The 27,703-nt window shown below is 42.0% G+C and overlaps 1 protein-coding gene across 12 annotated transcripts; it reads left to right on the top strand.

Moving 5' to 3' along the window:
• Window positions 1–559: 559 nt before the first annotated feature.
• map7d2a (MAP7 domain containing 2a) lies at window positions 560–26,294 on the top strand. 12 transcript variants are annotated; one of them, XM_051937204.1, is made up of 25 exons: window positions 561–989; window positions 4,707–4,799; window positions 5,266–5,361; window positions 5,447–5,524; window positions 6,152–6,315; window positions 6,553–6,649; window positions 7,227–7,316; window positions 9,180–9,286; window positions 9,380–9,495; window positions 9,618–10,003; window positions 10,091–10,238; window positions 10,335–10,569; window positions 10,681–10,785; window positions 10,903–10,953; window positions 11,165–11,195; window positions 11,950–12,604; window positions 12,784–16,224; window positions 17,390–17,516; window positions 19,346–19,407; window positions 19,576–24,196; window positions 24,384–24,495; window positions 24,694–24,778; window positions 25,178–25,249; window positions 25,389–25,538; window positions 25,767–26,294. In XM_051937204.1, the coding sequence occupies exons 1-17, from the start codon at window positions 950–952 to the stop codon at window positions 13,040–13,042; spliced, it is 2,751 nt and encodes a 916-aa protein (XP_051793164.1). In that variant the 5' UTR covers window positions 561–949; the 3' UTR covers window positions 13,043–16,224; window positions 17,390–17,516; window positions 19,346–19,407; window positions 19,576–24,196; window positions 24,384–24,495; window positions 24,694–24,778; window positions 25,178–25,249; window positions 25,389–25,538; window positions 25,767–26,294. The 12 variants fall into 12 exon arrangements, with proteins under 12 accessions (XP_022046238.2, XP_022046237.2, XP_022046240.2 ...); XM_051937206.1 differs by having other exon boundaries at window positions 12,784–17,516; window positions 19,576–20,265; window positions 20,605–24,196; XM_051937208.1 differs by having other exon boundaries at window positions 12,784–17,516; window positions 19,576–20,295; window positions 20,605–24,196.
• The last annotated feature ends 1,409 nt before the right edge of the window (window positions 26,295–27,703 follow it).

Raw genomic sequence — 27,703 nt, 5'->3', positions numbered from 1 at the left:
CCCACACTGTAACAAGTTTCTGTAGTTTTTACAGTAATATTACTGTAAAATGACCAAATATCTACGGTAGAACCTGTTTACAGTAAGTTGCTGTAGATCTGCAATGCATCATGGGTAAAATTTACCGAGAGGCTAAATTTACAGTAGAATTATTACCCTATTACTGCGATTGCATTTACAGCAGGATCATTTTTACTGTAAGAATCATCTTACTGTAAATGTGTAGTAACATAGTTACTGTGATTAGGTTTACAGTAAGCTTACTGTAAAACAGTCTACAGCAACTTACTTGCCAATTACTGACAGTAAGTTACTGTACATTTTATGGTAAGCTTTTTACTGTGCATGAAAACAATGTTTGCAACTTAAAAGTTTATTCAGATCATTATTTTTTATGTTTTCCTTGCATCCTTGGTTAAATGGTGGTAACAGGTCTTCTGAATTGTTTGAGTGTCGGTTTGTTGAGGTTATTTGTTATTTATTGGATTATTTTGAACTGAGTTGGGTCAGAGCAGCAGACATTGATTCTGCGTAATGTCCTGTTAGTCACCAGCATCCAGACCAGCAGTCCAGTCAGCTGAGGAGGGTCTAGAGCTGCTGCTGCTGCTGAGTGTGTGCAGAGGAAACCTCCATCTGCCGGTAATGTGCTAACAGCCTGGATCAGGGCGCGCTTGCGCTGCGACGCACGCTTCGGTCTGCTGCTAGTGAACTGCCTGCGCTTCATCATCTCCGTTTCAGTCCGGCAGCATCTCTCTCTTTCTCTCCTCCATCCTCATCATCCCAGCCCTCATAATGACCTTCAGAGTATCCGGCTGAATAGTCTCCGCTTGTTTTTGTCCTCTGTGGCTGCGCTCATCGGAAACGGATACCTGTGCTGCATTGGCACCACTGTAGACCGTGTAGGCTGAACCGCGCCTCCTTTGTACATTTGGCTCTGTTCTGGCTGACCATGGCGAAGGCGGTCACATCACCGTCCGGCGCACTAGCCGGTAGGTATGCTCGGTGTTTGTTTGTGTGCGACCATCATCAGTCTGGTTGTGTTTACGCAGGGATTTGAGGCAGACTCATGGATGACGCAACTGACATTTGCACCGCTTTATGTGCCGCTGCGCCGCGATGATCCCTCTTCTCTGCTCCTGTTTATTCGCTAATTCTCACTGTGCTGACGGTGACAAGCATGGGTGAAAACGCAGTAACAGCTTTTCATTGAAATAAACCCAAATCACCAGGCCTGGTGGTTGCGATCACGAGAAATAAGTGACGCCTCTTGGTGCGTTTCTGTGTTGTGCCATTGTGTGATCTCTGGTTCCTCATGTGAGGACAGTTTACCAGCATCAGAGCTCTGAAAATGATAAGTTCAAAGCGAAATAATGAGGCTGTGTTGCTTTTTTTGGTGATGACGCGACAAAATCCGATAAAAGGGTTGAAATGGGTTGAGAGGGGAGGGCTGAACTGATGCCTTTAACGCAGGACAGGCCCCTTGATTACACTGTCTAGTTTGTATATGAGCACCAAACTGCTATGTGATGACTTCGTGGGTTAAAGACTGGGTCTCTGTAGAGCAGGATGAAGATTAATCATCCACTGTGTTATTGAGTTTTCGCTCTCCACACCCTGAAAGAGGAGAAATCTCCCTGCAGATAGATAATCAGATTTGAGGCAACTGGAATAAGAGGCAATTTTCCAGCTCACTACTTCACTGCTTCATTGAAAAAATACTGGAAAAGATGCAAGGACTGATGGAAACAGCTATAATGGAACTTTTAGACCTACACACGTGGACAAAATTGTTGGTACCCCTCAGTTAAAGAAGGAAAAACTCACAATTCTCACTGAAATCACTTGAAACTCACAAAAGCAACAATAAATAAAAATTTATTGAAAATTAAATAATCAAAAACAGCCATTACTTTTGAATTGTTGATTAACATAATTATTTTAAAAAACAAACTAATGAAACAGGCCTGGACAAAAATGATGGTACCTCTATAAAAGATTGAAAACTATTTGACCAGAGTGACATGATTAACTCAGGTGTGTCATTTAATTGACATCACAGGTGTTTCCAAACTCATAATCAGTCAGTCTGCCTATTTAAAGGGAGACAAGTAGTCACCCTGCTGTTTGGTGAAAAGGTGTGTACCACACTGAACATGGACAACAGAAAGCGAAGGAGAGAATTGTCCCAGGACATCCGAAAAAAAATTATAGACAAACATCTTAAAGGTAAAGGCTATAAGACCATCTCTAAACAGCTTGAAGTTCCTGTGACAACAGTGGCTCATATTATTCAGAAGTTCAAGACCCACGGGACAGTAGCCAACCTCCCTGGACGTGGCCGCAAGAGGAAAATTGATGACAAATTGAAGAGACGGATCGTTGGAATTGTATCCAAAGAGCCCAGAGCAACCTCCAAAGAAATTAAAGGTGAACTCCAAGGCCAAGGTACATCAGTGTCAGATCGCACCATTCGTCGTTGTTTGAGCCAAAGTGGACTTCATGGGAGACGACCAAGGAGGACACCACTGCTGAAAAAAACTCATAAAAAAGCCAGACTGGAATTGGCAAAAATGCATGTTGACAAGCCACAAAGCTTCTGGGAGAATGTCCTTTGGACAGATGAGACCAAACTGGAGCTTTTTGGTAAGGCACATCAACTCTATGTTCATAGACTCAAAAACCAAGCATACGAAGAAAAGAACACTGTCCCTACGGTGAAACATGGAGGAGGCTCAGTAATGTTTTGGGGCTGCTTTGCTGCATCTGGCACAGGGTGTCTTGAAAGTGTGCAAGGTACGATGAAATCTGAAGACTATCAAGGCATTCTGGAGAGAAATGTGCTGCCTCGTGTCAGAAAGCTTGGTCTCAGTCACAGGTCATGGGTCTTCCAACAGGACAACCATCCAAAACACACAGCCAAAAACACCCAAGAATGGCTGAGAGAAAAGCGTTGGACTATTCTAAAGTGGCCTTCTATGAGCCCAGATCTGAATCCCATTGAACATATGTGGAAGGAGCTGAAACATGCCATTTGGAGAAGACACCCATCAAACCTGAGACAACTGGAGCTGTTTGCTCATGAGGAGTGGGCCAAAATACCTGTTGACAGCTGCAGAACGCTCATTGACAAATACAGAAATTGTTTAATTGCAGTGATTGCCTCAAAAGGTTGTGCAACAAAATATTAAGTTATGGGTACCATCATTTTTGTCCAGCCCTATTTCATTAGTTTGTTTTTTTAAATAATTATGTTAATCAACAATTCAAAAGTGATGGCTGATTTTGATTATTTAATTTTCAATAAATTTTTATTTATTGTTACTTTTGTGAGTTTCAAGTGATTTCAGTGAGAATTGTGGGTTTTTCCTTCTTTAACTGAGGGGTACCAACAATTTTGTCCACGTGTGTATTTTATAAAGCCAAAAGAAAAGAAAAAGTCCTTTGTTTTCATCCTTAATTTTGTTTCTGTTGCTTGCAAATCTACAATAACAGCTTCCATATTCAAGAATAATGCCTGAGCAGCTCTATTGTATTTGAAATAACATGCAGAGTTTGAGCTTTACTATCCTCAGAGGCACAAAAACTACACTAAATACAAACATATTCATGAAGATGTTGACTCTCCTTATCGTCACCAAAAATTCAATTAAAATATGACATCACTGAAAGTGATAAATGTACGTTATGATGAATGGGCACACTGATATGTTTAATTAAGTCAGCTGAGCATTAAACTTTTGGTGTCCTGTCTGACATCAGCCAAACCTCAGTGCTGTCTGCCAGCTTTCAGTACACAATAAAAGGCCAGACTAAAAAGAGAGTAATTCACTTGATCGAGTGCACCGACCGGCTTTGTGTTGACAGTTCAGCCTACAATGCACATATCGATTCAGTGAATTTGTGGAATTAAACTTTTATTTCTCTCAACTTTACACTGCTGTTCTCAAGCATATGTTCAAAGATAATATTACTATCAAGAAAAAAATCTTACAAAATCCTGTTATATTTTAGATGTATCTTATATTGGTTTATTTGATTTGCTTAGCTTAACTATAACATTATTTTAAGATGTTTGATTGACTAAATCTACTTAGTTTTAATGTGTAACAGGCATCAATCAGTGTGGTTTATGCAGGATCAAAACTGCTGATTGTTAACAAAACTTTGTGGAAACATCTGTGTTTATTTCTGTTAAATTATATGAGAGCTTCTGACATTTATCCTTCTGCTTTAACAGCTATAACTCATGATGTATAACCAATCAGATAGTGCTGTGGGTGGGTTATTGCTGAAGCCAAAGTTGTGCATTTTTTGATTCATTTGTTTGATCGAAAATTGTTTTGAAAAGAATATATGATGACACTGGCCTTTAAAAAACTCTCAATATCTGCTCTGATAATCAGCCAAAACAATAATCAGTCTATCCCTAGCACATAATCCAAAGAATTTTTGTCAAAGTGAATAATTAATCTGATTCTGGTGTCTGTTTATCGCAGGCTTATTATAATATATGAGTTAATATGTACAGTTGCTCTCATCTGTTAGTCGTGAACATTTGTTCACACATTTTCGAATCACGCAAACCCAGTGACTGTATTTATTACCAGCAATGTTCTCCAGTCACATAATTAGCTATGATTTGTGATACTGATGTGAGAATCATGCTTACATCAGCACTCTGTTAATTCTTCTGTTTTGTGCATTAGGGGAAAAGATGGCACCACCCTCCATCACTCTACTTCCTGACAAGAGGTCTCCGACAAACGGTCACAGCTCTCCAGCTCGAACTGGAAAAACTAGTGAGTAATCCTCTTGTGCCACATAAATCTCACTTTCTTTCCATGTGGTTTCATCAAGATGGAATTCAGTTACTGTATAATGATCGTATAGTTACTAGAGTCTGTTGCCCTGTGTACTGTTTGTTAGCACAGTGTGTTTCAGGGCTCCTCTGTTTGTCAGTGAATGGAGGAGCTGGTTACAGAAAGCTCAGCAACAATAACTAAAAGTGACATTCAGCATGTGTGCAGTGACTACCACATCAAGGACAGTTTCCTCCCTCTCCTGCCTGCTGTTGCAGTTTGCCCTTGGCGCAGGGCATTTTGCACCACGCTGCATTTAACACAGAGTAACCCCACACAGAGCTGAATTAACGTTTCCCTCTGCTGGTGGGAAAGCAGACCTGCAGCTGAGTAATGGACACTGATGTCATACCTCTTTAGACAAAGCTGAGTGTGCTTTCTCTCCCCCCGGTCATGGTGATTCCAGCTCCATCTAACTCAGAGAAGAAGCCACACATGAATGGACATGCATCCCCGTCACACTTAGCAGCTAACGGCAGTAACAACCATGGAGGTAAACAAAGTGAGTTTCGCTGTTTTCTTTTGTAATTTGACTGCACTGACACTTTTTCCCCCTTTGCTCTCTGACATTGTCTCTCATCTTTCAGTCATGGAGGGTTACATGAAGACAGATGACAGGATGCGCTTAGCCAAAGAGCGACGCGAGGAGAGGGAGAGAAGCCTGGGTAGGTGATGTCCTGGTTTCATTTGGCACAAGCGCAAGTAGAAAGGCTGAGTTTATGAAATGAGAAGCCCTGAAATGCCTCTGAGTTCCTGTTCCTCTTGCAGAAAAGTTTTATTTCATCATGGCACATTTCTTTCAGCAGTTTAATTGGTTATGGAGGAGCCAGTAGGGGATTCATTCTGAGTTCACTGAGCTCTTGATAAGAATAGTTGTGTCACTTCAGAGAGTGTGACAGTAACATAGAATAGCCCACAGAAGTAGGTCTTCCACTCATAATCCTGCAGCTCCAGAGGTTGCACCATGATGAGAAGGATTTCTATCTTCACGGCTTAATCTTCATTATGGACTGACAAAGAAATCAAATTCACTGCAACACATGCAAGTTCATGTGATGATAACAGATTTAGTGAGTTGTTACTTAAAAGAAAATGAAAACAACACACGATCTATAAAAGCATAGGAAGAGGGATTAAATGTATTGATCAGTTTGTTGAACAGTCAGATATGTGTGTTTTATTGCTTATGCAAGATGCAAGAGTCTACACAAAAGGTTGAATAGCAAAAAGCCTTGGTCAACAGCACTGGCTCATTACTCTTGTTTTTTACATGCGACCTCTATCTCTTTCAGCGGCCAGGGAGCAGCTGATCAGAGAGAAGGAGCGCCGAGCTCGGCTGCAGTACGAACGCACAGTGGAGGAACGCTGGAGGCGTCTGGAGGAGCAGCGGCAGAAAGAGGAGCTGCGAAGAGCTGCAGTGGAGGAGAAAAGGAGGCAGCAGCTCGAGGAGGAGAGGGTCAGAAGATTACAAATGTAGTGGTCTTGTGTGTGATCAGTGACAGTTTAAGACGTTGACGATAACAGTTTATGTGATATCAGATCTGGGGAACTTTATCTGTTATAGTATAAAATGGTGACATATCGAGATCCGACTGGTACATCACAGCCTCAAATCCATAACTATACAAACTACAAAGAAATAAAACAATAATAGTAATCAAGTAAAAGTCATTTTGTGTTCTGTTGCATTCAGGAGCGGCTCGAGGCCCTGTTGAAACGCTCTCTGGAGCGAAGCCTTCAGTTGGAGCAGAGGACAAAACGCTGGAGCAGGGGCTGCCCTACAGGAGCAGGTAGGAACATGGATGTAATTAAAGATTGTTGTGGAGACAAGACGCAGGGAATACAGTTGGATGGTCTTTAGACAGCAGGACACAGAAGAGAAATTGTGTTTTTTCTGCAGAAGCATTACATTTTTGCTGCATTTCTGTGAGATACCATGACAGAAGGAGTGTGTGTGTATGTGTGTGTGTGTGTGTGTGTGTGTGTGTGTGTGTGGGAGCTGTCTCTTGGCCTGATCATTGCTGACAACCTGGCTGCTGAAGTACGCATGAGCAGAAATGAGTGGCTGTTCCAGTTTCCCTACAGAGACAGGATGGAATTACATGTCTGCATGGGTGACAGTGTTGCACGACACTCATGTGAATGAATGAAGTAGTAACCCATCACCACAGTCAAACATTTTCAAAAATTACACACGGTGGCTTTTAATCAGACCAAAATAAACAACTGCTTCATCTACACTGCATCACAACATCCCTGCTGGTATGTTAACTCCCACCATGTCTCTACAGCTGGATGAGGAATTTGCTCAGATGAACTGTTCATAACGCTCTGTCTGCTCTGCTCTGCTCCGCCCGCTGCCTATAGGTGACTGTGAGAATGCCCCACTCCCTTTCTCTGCTGCCTCCGCCTTTTCCCATGGCATTGCCTCCCCCCTTCCTGCTGTCAGCGAATCTGGTAAAGTTAAGCCCCCTTGCCCTCCCATATGCGCCTCCTCTCCCATTCATCCAACAGTTACCGTGTCTGTGTTACTGTGTTTGTGTCTGAGCTGAAACATCATCCAGTACCAAAGGTAGTTGTGTTGTTCCTGTGATGCATGGCTGTTAAGTTGCTCTGATGTTGGACTAAAAATGCTTCTCTTTTTCTGCAAATGTGATGTATATGTAGCCTGTCTCTGCAAAGTCAACTGGATGTACTGCAGGATTCATAATGTTTGCTGTGTTTGTGCTCTACTGCAGTAGCTTAGATCACTGGTTCTCAACCCTGTTCCTCAGGACCCCATGTCCTGCATGTTTTAGATGCTTCCCTGCTCCAGCACACCTGATTCAAATGATCAGCTCGTCATCAGGCTTCTGCAGAGGCTTGATGACGAGCTGATCATTTGAATCAGGTGTGCTGGAGCAGGGAAGCATCTAAAACATGCAGGACATGGGGTCCAACATGCAGGACATGGGGTCCTGAGGAACAGGGTTGAGAACCACTGGCTTAGATGACTGAGTTGAAAAGATATAGTGAAAGCACAATACTGTTGACATTTCAGGTATGCAAATTGAAAGGTATTTATATAAGTTATAGCAAAATGTATCCAAAAATACCAGATAGATAGATCCCAAGGAAATTTCAAATTTTATTTATTTATTTTAGATAGTAAGTAAGCAAAGCTGAGCACTTCCATTTGGTGGGACTTTTATTCTGTCCTGTCTTGTGGAGGCAAACTCACAGTGGACCTCCATGCTGGCAAAAGAGAACAATAAGAAAAAGCATCAGTTATTTCATTGACTAAGCATTGTTGGTAGAAACATGTTTTCCTGTATTAATTCCTCTCTCTAAGCCCCGTATTCCTATATGACATGTTTGCTGTAGGAAACACATTTAATTAGGACTGAAACTCTCTCCAGAAGTCGGCCTCCGGATTAGTTTCTACAGATTAGTAAGCTCTCTGTAATTACAACCAGACTAAAGAACACTGGATCAGGATGACTTGGAAATCCCACTGATGTGAAACAGTTGGAGTATTATTTGCTTCATTTTTTTTATTTTGACAATGTGGGAATAGGGTTACAAAATGAAACCACTTCAGTGATGCAGACTCTTGGTCCACTGAGATTATTCGCACATGATCTAGAATAGAAGTATGCACACTAAAATAGCCACAGATACAGTCACCCCACCGAGATGACTGCGCTCCTTTGAGATTGCTCTTAGTGATGACTGACTAATGGATGACATTATTTCAAAAGATGACAAAAATACTCTTTCTGGTGTTGTATAACACGGTTTATGTTTAGGACTTTTGCTTTTGTGATTGTAAGTTTGCACAAGGTCTGTGTGTGTTTTCATTTGCTGTCATTGTTTGAGGAGTGGCACAGAGACAAATGCTGTGAACTGGGATCTGAACTGTTGTCCACAGCCGCCATGCTGGCATGTGTGTACTTGCAACATGCTTCATAGCAGCAAACAGACTCATGGTTTAATTTGAAATCAAAAGAGCAGACACACCCCATTCTCATGACTGTTGGTTTATTCAGCCATTCTGGCATTTCAAAGACAGCAATTCAGATGGAGAGAAACTTTGCAGGTTTCCACTCAAACTGAAAACTGATCACCACAACGTATACACCCTGGCTTAAAATGCAGCCCCTCATATTGTCGCTGCCAAATTACTTTGGCTCCAAAACTGAGTCTGTCAGCTTCAGCTGAGTGCAGCACACACTGTCCAGGCAAACTCCCCTCCTGCCCCCGATGCTGTATTATTATCCCTCTGTCAGTTGTTATTCGCTGTTATTTGATTTGATAAGTATCATGTTTGTCATCATGCAGCTCCCTGCAGCCCTCACAGGTCACCTTTCTGCAGTTCGCTGAACCCTGCAGATCACAGCAGACCTGGACTTCACGTAGGCTCTCAGTCCACACCCAATACCCCCAAGGTCAGATGATGCACAAATCACATTCTATATTTTATATGCAACAACAGCTGTCATTTTTAAATGCAAGCTATGTCTTTAAATCATTGCTTACAGAAAGAGCGGCTGCGCAGAGAAAGAAGAACTGCATCCCCAGGTTGTGGATCCCCTGTGAGAAGATCTGAATCTCCTGCCAGTGTCACCAAACACTTGGCCTCCCCTACTACCTCCAAGTAAGATTATTTGTTGCTGACATGAAAGCTGGGCTGGGCTGTTTTTTTGCACAACAGTATTTTTTGCTCACTTTCTCATGAAGCACTTAATATTTAAGGCAGACATCTTTACTTGGTTGCAGGCTGGTGTCTAGGATGCGTGCCCAGTCTCCCAGCAGTGCACACCAGTACCATTATTCTCCAACAAGACAACGCCCAAACCTGACATGTGATGACAGGAAATCAGAGGAGAAGAAGCTGGAAAAAAATTGTGAACAATCCAAAACTGAGACTGCAGTGAAAAAGAATCCTGACATCAGCAGCACAAATTTACAAGCTGAGAAGAATGCAGTCAACGTTGACATCACTAAAAACAAATCCCCTAAAGGTGAACACACTGACAAGCATCTGAAAGGGGAAGTGATTGAAAGAAACCAATCTCCTGACAGAAAGAGCCCCATGTCTCCTAAAGTGGATTTGTCAGAGAAGAAGACGCAGAACAACGTTCAGGATGCAGACAAGAAAAAAGGTGGACTTCTATACGAGTGATTCTTCATTCTGTGTTCTGTTTCAGTATATTTAGATGATTCTTACACCATCTTTTTATGTGTGACAGAATCAACACCGTGCACATCGGCAGGGAAGGTGGCAGCTGGCACAACAAATGCGGAGGAGGCTACCAGGCTGCTGGCAGAACGAAGGCGTCAGGCTCGAGCTCAGAAAGAACTAGAGGATAAAAAGCGGGAACTAGAGGAGGAAGAAAGGTGAGTTTATTAAATACAACAAGACTAAAGACAGCATTAAATAAACAGTAAATAATTTCAAAATCTGTGTAACTGGTGTTTACACCTGTTGATCAGATTGAGGGAAGAACAGCTGAAGAAGAAAACCGCACAGGAGCGGCAACAACAAGAGGCGAAGGCTCAACAAGAGGCGAAGACTCAACAAGAGGCGAAGACTCAACAAGAGGCGAAGACTCAACAAGAGAAGGAGAGAGAGAAAAAAGAGGAAGATAATAACAGGCTGAAAGAAGAAGATGGCAAACAAAAGAAGGAACAGCAGGAGAAGGAGTTACAGATCCAGATGGACAGAGAGGTCAGTGTGCTAGACTGTTGATATTTCCTTATTTCTAGACCTACGTGTGCTGGATTGTATGTTTTTAAGTTACATTCTGGTTACAAATAGATGTTTTTATCCCCTAAACAGAGAGAAAAAGTCAAAGTCCAAGCTCAAGAGGATGCAGAGCGTCAGCGGCAAGACAGAGAACTACAGACACAACAAGAAGAGGAGGAGAGGCAGCTAAGAAAAAAGGTTATTTTTAATAGAAATACCCTCATTCAGGACCTGTACCACTGTACACTGGTTGCATTTTTGCATTGCATTTCATATATTCTCACAAAGTCACTCAATGTTGCTCTACTTTTTCAGAGAATTGAGGAGATCATGAAGAGAACTAGGAAGGGTGAAGCTGACTTGAAGGTACTGTAAGAGACACCCTCTGCCCTCGTACAGTAAACCTGCTGCCTTTAAGCGCCTGCTGATTATGTGATCGAGATTTTTCCTTTTTTCAAATTTTATTTATTAAACTTTCTGTTATTGTTATCTTTATTAAATTCTACTGTTGGTGATACTTTGGTTTTTGTGTCCTGATTACCACAAACCTGGTTGTCTCTGTTCTGCATGGAATCAGAAGGAGGAGCAGGTGGAGGCAAAGTCGGCAGGTTAGTACGTTATTCAGTCGCCCCGCAGATGCTTTAAGTTTGCTTGCTGTCCATGCTTTCTCCGCCCCTCGCTGTATGCCTTGCAGCTGTAAAAATGCAAACAGGGCATGCGTGGTTTTGATTTTATTCATGTGTTAGTCAATTTGGAGCATGTGCAATGAGTTGGCTTGTGTAAAATCCCCATGGTAGACAGACACCAATATTGTTCCTGCATTCTTGTTAATGTCTTGTTTCGTAATAATCCCAAAGCTTTGGGTAAACAGAAGAATTTTCCCTGTTAGTTTAAGTTCCCCAAGCAACATATTGTTTGCGCCGTGCATTGTGAATCTATGATGGGGTTTATACGTCATAGTGGAATATGGAGCAGCAGCCGAGGACTTTGTTCTTGACGCTGATAGGACACTTGTCACTGTAGAGCAGCACCATGGGAGCTGACTGCAAAACTAGCTGCTCTTGGAAATGCCCTTGGAAGATTTATTCAGCACTGTCTCCAGGGGCCCTGCACAGTGTGAACTAACACTTTGTTTGAGCTGTCCAGTGTTAATTCTAGACTTAGCGTGGTTTTACATTGAAGCCACTGTTGATATTTATTATCTGCTCGGCCGATACAGCTGGTAGCATGTGACATCTACTACCACTGTTGAATTGAATATTGGACAAATGGATAGATTCTTCTATTCAAGCTCAAATACGGATGTAAACTGGACGGTCCAAAGAAAGTAAAGCCCACTGTGATGTGTTTTACTCTCCACAGGGGATGTAAAGACTGTTCAAACTACTGCTCAGGTCAACGAGCAGCCAGTCAAAAAGGTTGAGTTTCAGGTTAAGCAGCAGGTCCAAGTCAGAACAAAGGAAACCGTGAAGAAAGAAGCAGCATCACAGATGGACAATCAGAAGAGCATTCAAGTCAAAAACAACACTCATCTTGCTCCACCAACACACAGTGTTCCTGACAAGAGACCCGACATCAAACAAAGCAGCGAAGAGCACAGCAGCCAGCTTAGCAAAGACGCCAAACCATGTGTTCTCAAGCAGCAGGGAAAAGAGACGGAAATGAATGTAAACAAGCAGCACAGAGCAAATGTGAAAGTCACAGACCAAACGAATAAACAGCCGACAAAGCCGACGGAAGATGCCAAAGTTAACCAAAGGGAGGGAAGTGCGATGAACGGAGCGGTGAAGAGTGAAGGAAGTGCCTTGATGAGCAGCCATCGAACTGCTGAAGTAAGCAAACAGAAAAGCCTGGATGCTACGTCAGCCGAGGGAAAGGCTCAAGGAGGGGCCCGAGTGGAGGTCATCAGACCCCCTGTGACACCTCTGCCGGTGGGACCACCACCAGTCATCAAACTGGAGCCGCTAGATGTGAAGCGAACAGGATCTAGTGATGAAGTGCAGTCGATGGAGGTGAGGTGAGTCTGCAGGTAAACATTTGTTATGAAAATGTGACATTATGAGTTTATATTGGAAAAAAGTAGGTAGCACTAAATTTTGTACCACAATACACACTGGGTCATGAAGTGTGCCAATGATTTAGATGTAAAAAACCTAAATATCTTGTCTAATTGCTGTATTTATTAATATATTTCAGCCCAGCTTCACGGGAAGAACTCATTTCAATCCCAGAGTTCTCACCCATCAACGAAATGCAGCACTGTGGTATGAGTAACACTCGAGCTCTGGAAGATCTCATAGACCTGACTGGAAGTGCCACCTACCCCAAACTGTCCTCTGAAAACAACATAGGAGACTGCAACAAGAATCTCATTGAGGGCGTTGTTAGTCCCATGTCAGACTCAAAGCTCGTTGGGATGTCGCCTCCATCCTCTAATAAACTTAGCGTCCAGTAGTTTCTCATGCTCTCCTGCTTGCCTTCTCGCTCTCTCTTCTCTCTGTCCCACACACAGGTCATTGCATTTCACCCTTCTGTCTCCACAGTTATGGAAATAGAGCCATAGAGATTGTCTTAACAAATGTAAATTATGACTTGCAATATAAAAATAACATCTCCTGCATATTAATCACATAGCAACTGGGCGCTGAAGTGATGTGTTAAATATCTGGTTTCATCTTGTTCTGTGTAAGGTGGAGAGAAGCTGTGTGTAGATATGTGACAATGCTAAAAAAAAAAAAAAGACAAATATCAGGGTTTTGAATAATATAAGAATTTAGAAAACAAACTTACTACTAGCTTCTTTTAGCCTGGTAAGAATCTCAGTTGTTTTTTTCCCTCACTGGGTCCCAGTTCATTTCCACTACTGGAGAATTGAAGCCTGCTCAGAGCATCAATCCTTTCAGTGAGATTCAGTATGTTGCAGGGAAAGGCATGACTCTTTCATTTTAACAATGGCCTAGTTTTTAATACTTTAAAATGTTATTTCTAGGTAATGTTATTCATGCATGTCGATTAATGACTGACTTGGATGGAATTTATTTAATTTATCTGGCCAACTAAAACCCAACCAGACTGTCAGAACCTCAGCAACCTTAAAGGGGAACTTCGGTTTTTTTCAACCTGGGGTCTGTTTCCATATGTAATTTCATACATGTGAGTGATGGAGAAATGAATTTTCAACATAGCTCCAGTATTTAGCCCGGCAGGCAGCTTAGCAGCTCAGCTAGCAGCTCGGCTAGCCGCATCAAAGTCCGATGCTTTGACGCAGGATGCTAGAAAGCAAATCTTGCTTTCTAGCATCCTGAGATTTGGATACAGACCACAACAAAGAGCGATCGCCAGGTAATGTGGAGGTTTTCGTTCACTTCTCATCTCTAGTATGTTGTGGGACACTCATTGAGACTATCCGAGCCGGTCAGTGTGAGGCAAAAGCACGTTAGGGCGGACTTTGAGGCGGGGGGGGGGGGGGGGGGGGCAGCTAAGCTGCCTGCCTGGCTAAATACTGGAGCTATGTCGAAAATTCATTTCTCCATCACTCACATGTATGAAATTACATATGGAAACAGACCCCAGGTTGAAAAAACTGAAGTTCCCCTTTAACCCACTGACATCCAATCGTGGGATTATTCACAATTTAAAAAAAAAAAAATTCTTTGCCAGGAGCTGATTCCTTTCAGCTCTTTTTGATCTTTAAATGAGGCTTTCTAAATGCATGTGACTGAGAAACATGAGCCCATAGCTATCTGTCAAATTGAATGCTACTGCACATTAAAGAAAAGATGCTGGCATCAACACGAATGATGGTACAGTAACAGTTTAAGTCTCCTACTTGGATTCTATTGCAAATATACAGCAATCATGCAAGCAAAGCACCTTTTATGCAATCCCTCCTCTGATAAAATTGATCTCCAATGACGAAAATGCAGACAGCTGAGCAACTTTGTGTCATTTAGAACATTTTCTGTGGATGGAATCTTGCTTTGACAAACTCAGTGCAAACAGATCTATAAAACATTCATTCACTAGACTCCACTCAACAGATATGTGGCTGTTGATGTGTGAGTCTGAAGTGCACTGGAGCAGGAATGTGTGTTTAAAAGCCAACATGTATGTGCACACTCTCTCGCTATAAAAATGCTCTTTGATGTTAAGGTTTTTATCCTTCCATCTTGCTGTATTCTTTAGTCATGTGCAGGACCTACACAGTGGCTCCTTAATGTCTTCAGCAATCCATATAATGACAAATAATTGCAATTATTCATTCCATGTATTATGCCAAAATGTAATTTCAGTAGAGATGCCTTATAAGGGACTAACCAGTTTCTTTATTTCTGTGTTTATCTTTCCATTTGGTCACTGGGATAGATGTGTGTCACCTGTAATACTTGAACCTTGGTTTGAAATGTCATCTCCGACATGCTGCAGATCATTTTACCAACAGCTGGGACACACTGTTATCTCACTTACAAGGAGACATTTAGGTTTGTGTTCCTGCAGACTACCCGTAGCTGAAAAAGTCTTAAGTGAAGTAGCCATACAGAAACGTACAGTATTTGTGACTTAGGATTCGCTTTATATTTTGCAGTCGTTTTGCAGTCTTTATTGCAAATGATTGATTTTAGGCAAAAGCAAATTAGCATAAAGAAATCATACACACAGCCACTTCAAAAACTATTCAAGTCTGCTCATACCTGCACATCAAAACACAAATCTTTAAGTTATGTAATTACTGTAGACATTGTGCATGTTTAGCATGATCATAACAGTGTTATCTGAAACAATAAAGTGTAAAACTGGGAATTCTGTGCGTTTCTGCCTTTATGTTGCTAAGCTGTTCAGACATGGGTAACCGAAAGCACAAAGAAAGTAAGAGAAGTATTATCATGTTTGCCACTAACACTAATACAGTCCTAGACAACAGTTGTCCAAGCCTGATGGTGATTCATTTTATCAGCTATTTTGGCAGCTGTGGTTTTGAGTGCTGAATATAGTGAATAAAATAAAATAAATATTCTACATTATCCCAAAATTGTAACTTGAGCTGGGGTTTTTCTGAACCGTACAGCAGCGGGCTGACAATATCCACGTCAGGATAAAGGGAAAAGAAAAAGAACACACACGTATTAAGAAAACATTTAAAACTTGTGACTAATCCCATCTGGGCTCTTATTAGGGCAGGAAAGACATCTGAATAAAAAAAGCAATGCACCAATCAAAGAGAAGAAGGAAAAAAAATGCCAGTTATGTAGCTGGTATGCCTGAGAGGTTTAGAAGAATCTTCTCTCAGTACGACATACTGGTTCACTTCAGATCCAGCAAACACTCTGAGACAAAAACTGCAGATAAAACAACTGAAGACAAGCGGGGCAATTTTGGACATTCAGTCCAATGCAGCCAGGAATGTATAGATCTATATTTAGAGACAACTGCTCCACAAGTGCATGGCTCAACACAGGCGAGACAGGTCTTCAGGACATGACTCAGCAGTCCACCTGCATGTGAAGGGTAGGGGACGCTTTTTTGTGCAGATTTTGGACAGAGAAGAAGGACGGTTCAAGAGGAGTCAAGTAATTCATCTCCTTTAAACTGGAAGGGCAATTTCTAAAAGAGGAGGGATACTACAACATTACTTTTCAGGTATTTTATCTTGAGGTCTTTCACAAAAAAGTTTCACCACCATTTACATACTGAGTCATCCGTGACCTGACAGTTTCACAACCATTCACATCTCAGTGCGTGAGTCTGATGAACCATTAGCCATGGAATATGAGGTTGCAATATAAATCTGTTACTCCCCATTAGTTGGAACTGAAGAAGGCTCTTGAATGAGAAGTGAAACTTCTTTGTTGTTTCTCATACATCAGTGACGATAATGCTTGATTGCATGACTGCATGACACACATACGTCTTCCTTCAATCACACCACTCCTCCGCTAAAGCTCATTCATTCTCATGTATAGATGCTTCTTTGACATACACATTCCAGACAACCACGTTTCTTATCACACGTTTCCTGTCAGACACTGTCATCACATGTTGTCGATCAGATACTACATCTTCAAGAACAAAAAAGAACTACGAGAGAAAGAAAGGCTCAGTTGTCTTTCACTGAAACTCTTAACCCTGACTCTTAACCTGGGTGACTCGGAATCTGCACCCTTAGAAACGATCAGCAAGTTTAAACTAGCAATAAAACCACCATTAAGGTAATTAACAACTTCTGTGTTAATTATGTTTGCCTATGTTAGAAACAGAGTCTCAATGGGGATGTGAGAATCTGTGAAAGCATGTGGGTCAATGATCCAGCAGGGAGTGAAAGAAAGCACAGAGCTTAAATACTTGGAGGTGAGGTGGAGAACAGGTGAGTTGAGTTGAGCTGATTACTGCAGCTGACAATCACTGCAGTAATCAGAAGGTAGAGTGCAGGCAGGTGAAGCAAGGAGAGCAGGAGGATGAGTGACAGGGAGAGAGAGAGAGACATCAGGGAGAGGTGACAGATACAGGGATTCAGACAGGTCAAAACAGATACAAAAGGACAAAGAAGGAAAAAAGAGAGGGAAAGAGGGAGAGGAACAGGGCCTGGAGTAGGTATCATGGCACCTACATTTAATCATCATACGAATAGATTTTGTCCGACAACAAAGATGTCAGGACCCAACAATAATAATGAACAAAGAATGGTCTGATTTAAGTCCCCTGAACAATGTGTATCTAAAAAGACGAGTGAGCTTAAAGAATTTGAATTGGAAACAAAGAAAAGGTGTTGTTTTTATCAAAAACTAACGTGTAGTTCACCCTCCAGGGCCGCAGGTGGCGCATCAGTGTTGCTCTCTTTCGCTGTGTTAAAGAGGAGTGTGCGTAGAGGAAGAGTGCGAGAGCTGCTTAGCTGTGTCGCACCTAGCTTTCAACTCAACCGTCGCTTAGTCTTGGTAAGTACCTCACTTTTTTTGTTTTAGTTATATTCGTTGTAAGTCGGTTAAACTCAACGTTTTGTGGTTTATTTTATGCAACATGTTGTTAAGCTGCTCAAAGGACGTAACTGAAATATGCGAATGCCATTTTGTGTAAGCTGCGTCGAGCGTTCGAAACTGGCGAGGACAGCTAGCTGCGTTTAGCTTAATTAGCAAAAAGATAAACAGACATCGAGCTGCATCTTCATGTTAGTGCTGATAAATGCAAACCCAGGCTGAATGTTAAGATGGTTTACTCGGCGCTCCCATTTTTGGGTTGGATTTATCGCTGAAAGACACAAGACTGACACGGTTGTGTTGACCAGCTAATGCCAAAAATGGCAGCAGGATCTGCTCCGCTCTTCCACCAGGATCGGGAGTGAAACCGAAGCAGTGGCCACCATAGTAAACATATCCAGCCCATAGTACACACATCCAACCCACAGCAAACGCATCCAAATAATTTAGATATTTTCATCCCAGCTTGAACTAAGATATGCAGGATGAGAAACATTTATTGTCTCGCAGCGATACATTTATTTTAGAGAAGTCTGAATAAAATTTTAATACAGAGACTAATGTTTCGCCACTCGTCTCGGGAAAATTAGATCAAATTGACAAACTCCAGTATGTGAAATGCGATTCTTTACATGTAGGTTGTAAGTGTAAGGCATTTAGGCCGACAAAACCAACAGGTTTAGCCGTAATGCGAAGCAGCCTGCTTTGTATTTTAACCATGGTCATACAGTATTGAGCACAAAGAGGCCAACCAGCATTATCAAAATGGTGGCTCACTGTATAGATAAAGTACAACAAATGATACTTAAACAAAGGAGTGATTATTTGATAGAAGAATTGCACAATACTAAGGACAAGCACTCCCTGTTGGGGAAGTTGCAGATGAAACAAAGTTTTTTTTCCTGAGCAGCCTGGAAAAGTTACATTTCTTTATAATAATGTTATATTATTGTATCCACCGTCTTAGTGAAAGGTGTGGCTCTTAGAAGTTGTATTGATACATTTGAAAGAAGGCAATTGGAATACAGTGCATTTTTTTTTCAATCTAATCAATAGTGAAGAATGCTGATTAGATTAACTCTTGACTAGTGACGATACTGATAAGACTACATGAACTTTAATCCCTCAATAGTTTACATAATGCAGTGGGTTGACTGTACAAATATTTAGCTTCATGTGGTAAAGAAATATGCATTTACCATTTCTTTGTAATTGTTTGAATTAATTTGCTCATATAGTTTCTACCCAATACAACTTAAAACAGCTCGTATTGTTTTTACACTGAGCAAAGGATTTTTGTTATACCGTCAGCTTGTTGTGACAAATTTCTTTAACAACATTTTAACATGAATTGAAAGTTAGTATTTAGTAATGTCAATTTAAATGGTAATAGTGCTCTTGCGTGCTGTGTCCCATCAACTTACACATACTTGTGGTACCCCATAGTTTGTTTTTTACTTTTTTGACTGTATTTTTATTGCCATCAAAGTGATGTTTAGTAATTATATTAAAGCAGCTTTTATCGACTGACTGCCCAGTTGGTCTAAATTGTAAGTGAGATTAAAAAGAAGTAGTAATACAAAGTAAGTAAAATAAGCTTAATTGAACTCGAAACAAAGCTTTACTTGGTTCTATTCTTGATCAGAGTAAGATTGAACAACTGACGCAACTTCACATTTGTCTCATTTTCCCAGAGTCAAAATATGTCAAAGATTGCAGTTAGTTTTAGGAACCTTGAATTGTATCTGCTTATGGCTCTCGCATTCAATATGTCTTTTTTTTGTCTGCAGAGTATTTAATTATTTCCAAAGATGGTACGAACACATTTTGGACCACCACGCTTAAAGTCCAGGTAATACATTTCAGTCATGTATAGTTTCACCCTCGATCTGTGATGGTATGGTTAATAAATATTTACATTTGAGTTATGCTTGTGATTTTAAATAAATGCTGACTCTTAATTTTACTAAAAGGGACAGTATGTGTTGTAATTCACATTTTATTTGTTTTGTCTTGTTAGACCTTACGGAGATGGTCATGGTAATGGACCCTCTGAAGGGAATTACAATCCCAATTCCAAAAATAGAAGAGATGGCCAGGGGTACCCAGGAAAGGCTCCATTTCCCTGGAGAGACTCCAGAGGTAGAGGACGGCCCCCAATTGTCAAAAGAGTTCCTCTGATGGGAGAACCAAGGGAGCCACGTTTCAATCACTGGAGGTCACAGAATCAGGATTCTTTTCAAACATACCCTCCCAAAATGGAACAACACCACAAACAGAGGAGGCCCTCTCCATCCAGGCCAAATCGCTCCCCTCAAGCCCAGCATCAGTCGTCTTCTCGCAGTCCTGCACAAGGACACCAGGGTCAGAGGGGCCCATCTTTCCATGGCCACCCCTCAGGTCACAGGTCACCCTCCCCAAGAAATTTTCGTGGCCACCCAGCTGACAGGAGGCCAGGCTCTGCACCAGCCTACCAGGGATCTTACAGGGGCCCCAGAAGGCAGTCAGGTGTTCCCCATCAGGATCAGCGAGGTCGAGACCCTCGTGGGAATTACAGTCAAAGAGAGAGGCCCTTTGAACACTCAGGTCATGGCATGAGGCGCTGGAACGAGGCTGGATCGTTCTCTCATCCACACAGTGGAGAACACGGGCTCTCTGGGTCACAGAGGAGCCCCAGAGAAATGCATGGGAGAGGCTCGTGTACAGAGAGGTACAGGAGTGAAGCAGAAACCCCAGCTGGGTAAATTTATTAAAGAGGAGGCTTGAAGCTGACCAGCTCTCCCAGTCACAGGGGTTGTAATGATTACCTCTACTGAGCTCCAGCTCATATTTTTTTATTAGTCTGATGTAAATGTGGTTTCACCTGCCATTACGAGGAGTGTTACATCTGTAATTGCTCTTTGAAAATTTACTTCTCTTACCTGTTTCATTCTATCATGGCTTTAAGAAGGGGCTGCATTAAGATAAAAGTTAAAAGTTCCACCTCCCACTTGAGATGGCAATGGATCTGTCATTGTAATGATTTCTCTATTGTTTGATGGGTGTGCAGGTGGTCATCTGAGCAAGACTCCAGACGGCAGCGTGGTCCAGTGAGGAGGCAGGGCAGCCGATCCCACAGTAAAGAGAGGGCACAAGATGTCCCTCAACTGCCCCCTTACAGAAATCCTTCATGGAAAGGAGGTCCATCACCGTCATCCAGCTACCACAGGAACCCTCAGGAGAGGCAAGTGGCAGGACCCCGCAAGAGGAGGATATCCGACATCAGCATGCCCTCGTCAAACCCTGCACTGGAGCATGGCAATGCAAAACAGCCCCGGAGAGAGCGACCTCAGCTGCTCAGTATCCCCAGGCCCTTTGGTCTTAAACCTTTGTCACTTAGGGATAAAGGTTTCCTAATTAAGAGCCGACAAATCAGAGCAGAGCCTTTCATGAGGCTCAGAATACCCCCACCTATGAAACCCAGGCCTCGCCTGGGTGACCTTCCCCCACGAGGAAACCCCAACTCTGTTCTTGCTATCAGGAAGAAACGTTTCCAGTTAAATGCAGTTCCTCTGAAAAAGTTGGAGCCAAGAAAGGCAAAACCACAACAGTCACCTTCCAGAGAAGAAAGCAATGCCAGCAAGTCTTCCAGAGACTCTGACACAGGAAAAGAACAGGTGGAGTCTCGTCGCTCCTTGAACACACACAGGTACGGTATTTTCCTTGTCGCATTGTTCGCAGGGGCTTGATGGTGATTAGGAGGTCAACAAAGAATGTCACTATGTGAAAGTGGTGCCAGCTGTGGAAAATGGAGATGTCGTGATGAGCTAAATGTGCAACGGTGATTCAGTTGACGAAAAGCCACAAATGTATTCAAATGCCCCCCTATCTGCGTGCTGCGTATGTGTCAAAGTACCTACCTGTCGAGTGGGATGAAGACGAGGTTTATGCTGCAGTTACACAGCACATCGTTAAAGCCAACCTGTTTTAAAACCTGACAAAAGTGTTTGATCACCGTTATGAGGAGTGTGGAAAAAGTAGTTGAGCTGTGCTGTTAAAGGATTCTGCTGTTTCTGAGCATTAACTGATTTAAACCTGAAGTGCTCTTCAGCGTGTTGTGATGACTCCTGTGTCCTCGATAGCAAAAGTAAATTGAGCCTGACGTTCAAACGTAGTGAGAAGCAGTATATTTCGGTATGCAAAACAAGACATTTGATGAGGATGAAGAGGACTGCATTTAACATGACCAAAGCTGAAATAGCCATGTTGCAACTTATAAGTTACTGGAAACAAGTCCGCCATACATTGGCCTGAGTGAAAAGAGATGCATCAACATTGCATGTCCATTCTAAGAGAAAATATAAGGCAAGTGGAATGATTGATCAAGCAAATTCCAAGAGCACACTCTGAGCTTCATGGATGACGGTGATGATGATGATTGCTGACAGCAAACAAAGCCATAAAATAACGAAGAGGAAGTTTTGTTGCTGAAGAACATTGCTTGCCTCTATCGATTAGCTGGCAAAAGGAATCGATCTTCACTCAAAGTAACTGGAACATCACTCATAGTTTGTGCACTTCAAAACACCACTAATGCATTTTTATGTACCTCCTATACTAAAATGATTTACAACCAGAAATAGTTAAACTAAAGACTAAGAGCTCAAACGTAAAAGAAATTGATCTGCAGAGCATTTCAGGCTTCATTTAGTGGAATTTTTATGTCTGTACAATCATCGGATATGTACTTAATTGTATGCACACATCAGCGACGTTGAGAAGTGGCCAGTTTGTCAGAAAGAAGTGGAAATTGAAGTAAAGTGAATTATTTATGCCTGAAGGAACCACATATCAGAATGAGATACATGAATCTGCACCATCTAAAGTGTGAAAAGTCAATGGTGTTCCATCATTCCCTATAAAAATTAAGGATAATGAAGAGGAGCCACATTACTTCTACTTGCATTTCATGCAAAGCATTTCGGCAAGGAAGTCTTTTGTTTCTCCAAAGTCACGAGACATTTACAGAGCATTCCTGTAACTCCCACACTTTGAGCAGTGCATCAGATGATCACCACGTCAAAGCTGGAGAATTGTCTTGGAAGTGTTTGGATGAATACATCAGCGATGATTACATATACTTTTGCAAGAGTCAGATCTGCAAACATGGAGCTACTAGTTGGACACATTTGTTCAAACAAAAGCCTAAAATGTGTCATGACATATCATTTTGAATAGCTGGAAAAAGCTATAATGGCTGAGACTACAAAAGAGGACGATATCGACTTTTTAAAAGACGTTACACAAATGGTGAGACACGATGGACCACAAAGAATGGAGTTAAATAGATGTGAACAAAATGAAAAAAGAGAAAAGATCAACTGGCAAGAATTCTAACATGGTGCTGCATTGGAACAGAAGCAAGGTCAGCTTTGTCTTTGCAGTTTTATCAGACCACTCGGTTAAGTTATTTGTGTAAATTTTGGCTGGACCCGCAGGTCAGCATGTCCTGTTATTTCCCATGAATCTAACGATTAGAGGTATGCTTCAAGAGCCTGATGGGAATGAAAGCATTCATGAGCCCCTTTACAAGGCTGTTACAGCAAAAATCTACCACTCTACAAATCTCAAATGCAAACCCGCCTGTCACCCTGCGAAGACATCGCCTTTTGATTGTGATGGACAAAAGATGATCCATTCTCAGCACTTCATCCCACTGCAGCTTAAAACTACAGCAGAAGAGGAAGACGGAGCAGTGGGCCAACTCTTTGACTGCAGAACCAGTCACTTGATCCCCACCTTTGTTCCAGTCATACCCAACAACCCAAAATTACAGAAGAGTAGTAGTCCTTTATGGGCACTGCACAACCTTCAGAAACATGCCCTGAAAGCTGGACTCGTTTGTGGGCAGGTAGACGGCCAATCGGATCATCTCTTACAACCCCAACTAAGGAGAACAGGCTTTTAAGCTGACAGAAACATCGGTCTGCATGTGTTCCTCTATTTGCTCCAGAAATACAGATGTCAAAAAGATCTTTATCGCAAATGTGGATTTGTGAAGCCCTTAGGATGATGACAAAGACTGAAGAAGACTAATGGAACAACTGGGAATGGCCTGATGGTTATACCTGAAGTTCAGTCTGAAAGTGAAAACGAGTCATTGGCCTCCTCTGCTTCTGACAGAGATGATAGAAGATCTGGTGATGTGATCTGTGTCTTAAAGTCCTCAACGATTTGGCTGCTCTAACGATCACTGAGTGAATGAAGAGAGCTCAGTTTGATTCAGGGTACAAAAATAGGAGTAAAGAAGCATGGACATTCCATGGTTTTTGTAAGTACCCAAATGATGAGTGGCTTTATGATAATTTGTCTGCCTGCAAATCAGTGCTGTTCATTACTGGTTTAAATTACGTTACTTCTACGAGCTGACAGGTTAACGTCACTTTTTATTAGCAGTCTGATATTAATAATGGATTGTTTGACAGCTGTTGTGTTGGTGTGATTGGGATGCATAAGTCCTTAATGCAACCTTTATGACTCCCTCTTCAGATCTTCTCCTATTGAGAAACGTGATCTTGTTGTTTTGTCCCACTGGCCACCCGGACCGAGCTCCTCCAAGGACTGCTCACCTCCAAAGGATCGCAGCCCAAAGGCAAAATCTGGTAAGTCACTTCATCTTTTGGTCTCATGTATTGGAAGAAGAATCCAGAGGCAAGTGTCTGTCCATCAGCTGTGATATGAGTAAAAACGTTTTACATGTCTTTCTTTGCTATCAAGGATATTTGCTTTTTGTAATTGTTTCCAGTTTCAGCTTATAACTCTTATTTTTCTTTCTTTTTATTTTTAAAGATCGCAGTTCAGATGCTGAAACCTCCCCAAACAGGCGACTCTCAAAGAGCAGTGATTCCAGATCGCCACCTCAAGAAAGAAAACGTGGATATTTGGACAAGAGAACGTTTAGGTACATTAGAGACTGGAATTCCCCAAACCTTCTGGTTCACCAAGCGGTCCAGTGTTTCTCAAAGGCTACTCCCCTCAGATTTCTTAGCTGCATAAAGAAATTTTCTGGGACATAATAAATAGTACATTTGAATTATTTAAAGGTACAAGTTTCATGCAAACACTGTCCAGTTTCTGATCTTCTTTAATGTTTTTACAGGCCATTTAACATGATACAGGACAGCAACAGACCTGGGAGGCCCTTCAGGAGACCAGGACCAGGACCTGGGCCCGGACCCATGCAGGTAACGGAAAGACTGATTACGTAACGCATCATGATAATGCATGGTGAATGGTCACAGTAGTATAAAAGTGGTAGAAAATTTCTCTGCTGCTGGATCAATAAAGGTTTAATCTATCTAAAACAAAAGTAGCATATTTAAGATAATTACAATTTGCAAAACCGAAGATGATGGTAAATGAAAAAGAGTTAGCTGTATATTGAGGAATGCGTCAAAATCATTCAATCTTCAGACGCATGAGGATCCACAGTGTTTCTGTTAACAGTTCTTTCAGCTTCTCGATCTTGTGTTGGCCTAACAAAAATTAATACACAGCAAAATTTATTGTGAAGGATATATAGTAGAAGTGTTTCTAATAATTAGATAATTGCTGACCGTATTTATTATCTGTCATCACTGCAGCGGCCAAAGTTCACTGGTGGTCCAAGGAAGCCAATCCCAGATCTGTCTACGCCTGTCAGAAGACCACTCATGGTAAGAATCAGCTACTTTTTATCTGGAAAATACCAAAAGACTGATTGACTCTGCATTCTTAGTAACTACGACTTTGTTGGTTTTCAACAGATGCTTTATATATAATTGGAATTATAACTAATTTGTTGTTCTTCACAAGGAGAGCTTAGTGCCACGTCCTTTCCCGAATCAGAGACCAGTGTTCAGGAAAAGTTACAGCATCATGTCTAAATACCGCAACATGAGAGTGATGCGTCAGCGTGCGCCGTACAGCCGAGGACCCAACCAACAACGCTGGTGATGGCTTTCAGTGAGTTGTGCAGTCTCGTAATTTGAAGTGGTTGAAATGTTGTTCATCTTCAGGCCTTAAGTTGGCCTCTTTGCTACTAATCCATCAGGAACTTAGTTTGTGTAAAATCATGGTCAGACGACAAATGCAGAAAAGACAATGAGAAATACTGCTTAGCAACAATGTATAAATGCATATGAAGAGCTTCAAAAAATGTCAAAGTAAATGCTTTTTATTGTGTCTGCACAGGTCCAGCATTCTGCAAATATGAAACTGGAGATTCCTGAGAATTCTGCCTGAGAGCTTCTCTGTTGGGTGGACTGCACAAACCCTCACTACAGTCCCAACCTGCTTTGTATTGTGAAAGTGCTGTTGCTTTATATTTCATCTCTGGTACAAGTGTGTCAGGTGCATTGTTGAAGTACTGCAGTACTTTCTTTTAGAATATTTGTAACATATGCCATGATATTGTTCTCTCTTTGTTTTTCACGTTTGATAAATAGAAAATTGCTGCTTGTGATCTTGGAATCCTGTTTTGCTTAAAGAAGTGGTAGCAGTTTTCTGTTGTTGTTTACTAGCAGAGGTTCATGTCAGGTTAAGTGTGAAAACCTTTTAGTTTACCATCTGATGTTTGTCTGTAAAGACAGGAAGTCTTATTTAACTAATCCTGAGCATTTTGATTAGACAACAGCTTGTGAGCGGACACTTAGCTATTACTTGTAAAACTTGTAATCACATGTTACATTTGAGACTTTAAATAAAAAGAGATTTACCACACTCGGAGCATCATGTTTGTGTTGAATATAGATTTGGGAAAAAGTCTGATGCTGTGTCCAGAACAATGCATGGAAGAGCCAGAAACCTGCACTTTAGGGTTCTTATCCAAATTTTAGATCAAACTATCCATCTATTATACACTGCTCAAAAAAATTAAAGAAACACTTTTTAATCTAAGTATTGCATCAAGTCAGTCAAACGTGGAATACTGATCTGGTCAAGTAAGTAACTGAGGGTCTTTTTAGTCAGTTTCAGCTCCTTTGGTGTTCATAAAATTAACAACAGATGCACTAGAGGGGTAACAATGAGACAACCCACAAAACAAGAATGAGTTTACAGGTGAAGGCCACTGACATTTTTTTCCTTCGTAATGTTTTCCGACTGTTTTTCACTAGTTTTGCATTTGGCTAGGGTCAGAGTCACTTCTGGTAGCATGAGGTGATACCTGGACCCTACAGAGGTTCCACAGACAGTCCAACTCCTCCAGGATGGCACATCAATGCGTGCCATTACCAGGTTTGCTGTGTCTCCCAGCACATTCTCAAGAGCATGGAGGAGATTCCAGGAGACACGCAGTTAGTCTAAGAGAGCTGGACAGGACCGTAGAAGGTCCTTAACCCATCAGCAGGACAGAGATCTGCTCCTTTGTGCAGTGAGGAACAGGATGAGCACTGCTATAGCTCTACAAAATGACCTCCAGCAGACCACTGGTGTGAATGTCTCTGACCAAACAATCAGAAAGAGATGTAGAGAGTGGTCTGTGGGCCCAGCGTCCTCTAGTGCCCGCTGTGCTCGCTGACTGACACCGTGGAGCTCGGCTGGCATTTGCCATAGAACACAGGAATTTGCAAGTCCACCACTGGTGCCCTGTGCTTTTCACAGATGAGGGCAGGTTTACCCTGAGGGCATGTGACAGACATGAAAGGGTCTGGAGAAGCCGTGGAGAACGTTATGCTGCCTGTAACACTGTTCAGCATGACCGGTTTGGTGGTGGGTCAGTGATGGTGTGGGGAGGCATATCCATGGAGGGACGCACAGACCTCTACAGGCTGGACAATGGCATTCTGACTGCCATTAGGTATCAGGATGAAATCCTTTGACCCATTGTCAGACCCTACATTGGTGCAGTGGTCCTGGATTCCTTCTGGTGCACGACAATGCCCAGTCTTATGTGGTAAGAGAACTCATGCAGTTCCTGGAGGATGAAGGAACTGATGCCATTAGCTGGCCCCCACGCACACCTGACCTGAATCCAATAGAACACCTTTGGAACATTATGTTTTGTTCCATCCGACACCATCAGGTTGCTCCTCAGACTGTCCAGGAGCTCAGTGATGCCCTGGTCCAGTTCTGGGAGGAGATACCCCAGGACACCATCTGCCGTCTCATTCAGAGCTTGTCCCGACATC

The sequence above is a fragment of the Acanthochromis polyacanthus genome, chromosome 17 (genome assembly GCF_021347895.1).
Source record: "Acanthochromis polyacanthus isolate Apoly-LR-REF ecotype Palm Island chromosome 17, KAUST_Apoly_ChrSc, whole genome shotgun sequence".
Classification (NCBI taxonomy): domain Eukaryota; kingdom Metazoa; phylum Chordata; class Actinopteri; family Pomacentridae; genus Acanthochromis; species Acanthochromis polyacanthus.
This window is presented reverse-complemented; position numbering and strand designations above follow the sequence as displayed.

What these genes read in the sequence shown, in the direction of transcription:
- map7d2a (XM_051937204.1), top strand. Translation starts at nt 950, where the DNA reads ATGGCGAAGGCGGTCACATCACCGTCCGGCGCACTAGCCG. An exon ending in GGAGAGGGAGAGAAGCCTGG is followed by an intron (nt 5,525 to 6,151) that starts GTAGGTGATGTC and finishes TATCTCTTTCAG; the next exon opens with CGGCCAGGGAGCAGCTGATC. An exon ending in GTGCAGTCGATGGAGGTGAG is followed by an intron (nt 12,605 to 12,783) that starts GTGAGTCTGCAG and finishes AATATATTTCAG; the next exon opens with CCCAGCTTCACGGGAAGAAC.